Source organism: Acanthisitta chloris, unplaced genomic scaffold, assembly GCF_000695815.1.
Source record: "Acanthisitta chloris isolate BGI_N310 unplaced genomic scaffold, ASM69581v1 scaffold26282, whole genome shotgun sequence".
NCBI classification, from domain to species: Eukaryota; Metazoa; Chordata; class Aves; order Passeriformes; family Acanthisittidae; genus Acanthisitta; species Acanthisitta chloris.
The window spans coordinates 45,049-48,015 of record NW_008661553.1 but is presented as its reverse complement, the minus strand read 5'-3'; the positions used below and the strand labels follow the sequence as shown (position 1 = coordinate 48,015).

Sequence of the window (2,967 nt, the reverse complement as noted above, 5' to 3'; positions counted from 1 at the left end):
GTTGTGTAGACCACCATGTGCAGTGGTAGATAATTTCTGTGGGGCCACAAAATACATGTAAATGAAGGAAAAACATTTCCAAAACACAGCTTGAAATAATGGATTTTACTTTTATTTCAGCCATTGATTTAATCTTTGCCATAAATTGGCTTAAAGAGTATTGATGTGTCACAAAATCCCATTTAGTAATCTGATTTAATGTATGACTAGAGCAGTAATTAGGCTTCCAGACCTTAGCATGTGGAAGCAACTTTGTCAGCAGCCTGGGGAAGGAGGAAGGTGGTGTTGGTTACTGTGGTTCAACAGTGACCTTCTCTGTTTCAACTCATCATTAGGCATTTCTTTGAGAGGAAAACACAAAGGCTGCTGAGGAGACTTTCTGTGGCTGTAGGTGAAAAGCTGAACGACCCAAAAGGAGAGAAGCTTCACTGTTACTGTATAACTTAAAGATAACTCTAATGGTCATTACTTTTTGTGAACTAATCTGTAGATGTGTACACAAAGATGTACACACAGACTACAAAGACAGTCAGCACTTTGCAGTCAGTGCTATATGCTTGGTTGAACAGTATGTGAAAATTTGACCTTGTTTAGGTATCATTCCAGTTACAGAACAGCATCACTACTAAATACTGGTTATAGCAATATATTTCTGTAAATACTCTAAGACTGGATGTAACTGGTGTTTTCTTACATACAATTCTTTATTAATCTCCTTCCTGTGCAGAACCATGTCCAGACTGACTCAGCTGGAGAGACTGGACTTGGGAAGTAATGAATTCACAGAAGTGGTGAGTTTTGCCTTAGTAACAGCTTTGCATCTTTTATACAATCTCTTTATCCTCTTTCTAATAAATATGAAAATGTAAACGTCAGCTTAACATTTCTGCTACTGAGCAAATATTATGTGTACCTTATCCTGCTATATGGAGCCTGTTATAAAAACTGTGTGTGTGTTCTGATGAATATGAGTATTTTTTTCGTCAGTATTAAAGTAACACACTGTCATACAGTGTGGTTACTGTACTGGTAGATAATACATTTGAGTGAATAGTTAATAGTAATATGTGCTTGAATTACAAACATGAATGTTTGGCTTATTGTAAATTCTAAACACTTCCTGATTATCACCTATTTAATGTTACAAGTTCTGTGCTATTATTATTGTGCCCAAACTATTTAGATCCCAAGGAAAATATATTTAAGTTTTAATATTGTTCAAAGTAGTATTTACAGATGAGGTGCTCAGATTTTCCCTTCAGCATGGATTGAGTTGTTTCCTGTTTGTGGTCTCACAGACAAATATATCTTGTATTTAGAGTCACATAATATATCTTTGCTTCTACAAGTACTATCACAGAATCACAGACTCAATCAGATTGGAAAAGACCTCTGAGATCGAGTCCAACCTATGCCCTAACACCACCATGTCAACCACACCAGGGCACTGAGTGCCAGGTCCAGTCTGTCCTTAAACACCTCCAGAGATGGTGACTGCACCACTTACCTGGGCAGTACATTCCAGTGTCTAATCACCTTTCTATGAAGACTCCCTGGTAAAGGAATTGAAGTAGAAGTACAGTGAAACACAGTGACCTTCAGTACAATAAAGTGAAGCCTTTTTGTGCCACCAGTAGAACATGCAGAGCTAAACACTTGCCTCGTGGTGTGGTTTGGCACACGGGAGTGTATTTAAGGAATTGTTCATTACTACTGTTAAACTTCTAGCTGTTACCATTGTTGCCATATTCCCATTGCCTTAAACTAACATGTCCATGTTAAGCCATAACAACCAGGAATTAAGTACAGGCTCTAAAATTACGTGTTTGGCTGTATTTGTGGCTGATGACTTTGGCTCTGCCAGTCTTTTAGCTGCAAGAATCAACTACTGGTAACTAACCAGATCTTAAGATCTTAAGAGTAAATGCGCAAAAAGTTTGACATGGCTGTTGTTTTGGATAAAGATCTCTCTGAGAGGTTGTCTTCAGTTACAAATATCTCTTGGAAAATGAGTTATTAAGAGTCAGGACTGAATCCTGTGTGTTTATCATGTAACAAAACTTCCTTAGCATTTAGCTGAACTTGGCTGTAGTTGCTTAGGTGCAGTAGTTCTATGTTCCTTTCTCAGGAGAGAAGTTTAAATAGGAAAGCATATGCAACATGAAAATTTACCAAGAGGTGTTCTTTGCCTGATGCATAAGACACTTGAACAATAAGTTGTAATGGAAACACAATCCTGCAACTTCTCTTCGTGGGTGGAATGGTTTCCTTGTGTCATGGAGATAATCCTTCCCCCCAAACCACAAAATCACTTGAGTTTTTGAAATCCAGGTGTTCTGAGCTGATGGAATTTACCCTTTCTGTAAAGATTATTTAGTGCTGTGATCAAGTTCTTCAATGTATTTTGCATATCTGGTTTATATTTGCATTTCAAAAGTGAATTATCTGAGTTTTATTTGATGACCCAGTGAAAAATGTGAATCTTAGCATGTGTAGTGAGGCATTATTAAAGTTGCAATAGATGAATTATTGGGGTTGGTTTTGCTGTTCATTATTTCTTTCTAAGTTTTAAAAAAAATTATATCCCTTTACAGCCTGAAGTACTTGAACAACTGAGTGGGTTAAAGGAATTTTGGATGGATGGTAATAGACTAACACTTATTCCAGGGGTAAGTTCTTTTCCTGTGTTAAACATTTGGTATTTTAATTCACAGCGATATTTGCTTTGTCAGTGATCATGTGTTGAAGTTGCTATGTAATTTTAGTGTTACTTAGAGCCAAAAGGTTAAATGCCACTTAAGTGTTTCACTAGTCCACTCAGAAACTGTCACTGATCATGAGAACTGAGTTCACAGCTGGTTAGTTTCTTCATTGAAAGTTATATATTTCTCATTAAAAATTATGTTCAAATTCAGGAAAAGGGTAAAAATCTGAGATTAATTTAGGGTGGACTGGCCCTTCCAAAAA

The 2,967-nt window shown here is 36.8% G+C and overlaps 1 protein-coding gene across 1 annotated transcript in view; it reads left to right on the top strand.

Annotated features, from left to right (window-relative positions):
* Window positions 1–727: 727 nt before the first annotated feature.
* The window catches only part of ERBB2IP (erbb2 interacting protein), a gene marked incomplete at its 5' end in the record, with an annotated part of 35,863 nt that continues 33,623 nt past the window's right edge, over window positions 728–2,967 (top strand). The window contains 2 exons of the mRNA XM_009070279.1: window positions 728–791; window positions 2,595–2,669. Of these exons, the coding sequence (XP_009068527.1) occupies window positions 728–791; window positions 2,595–2,669 (139 nt within the window). The remainder of the gene's footprint in view (window positions 792–2,594; window positions 2,670–2,967) is intronic.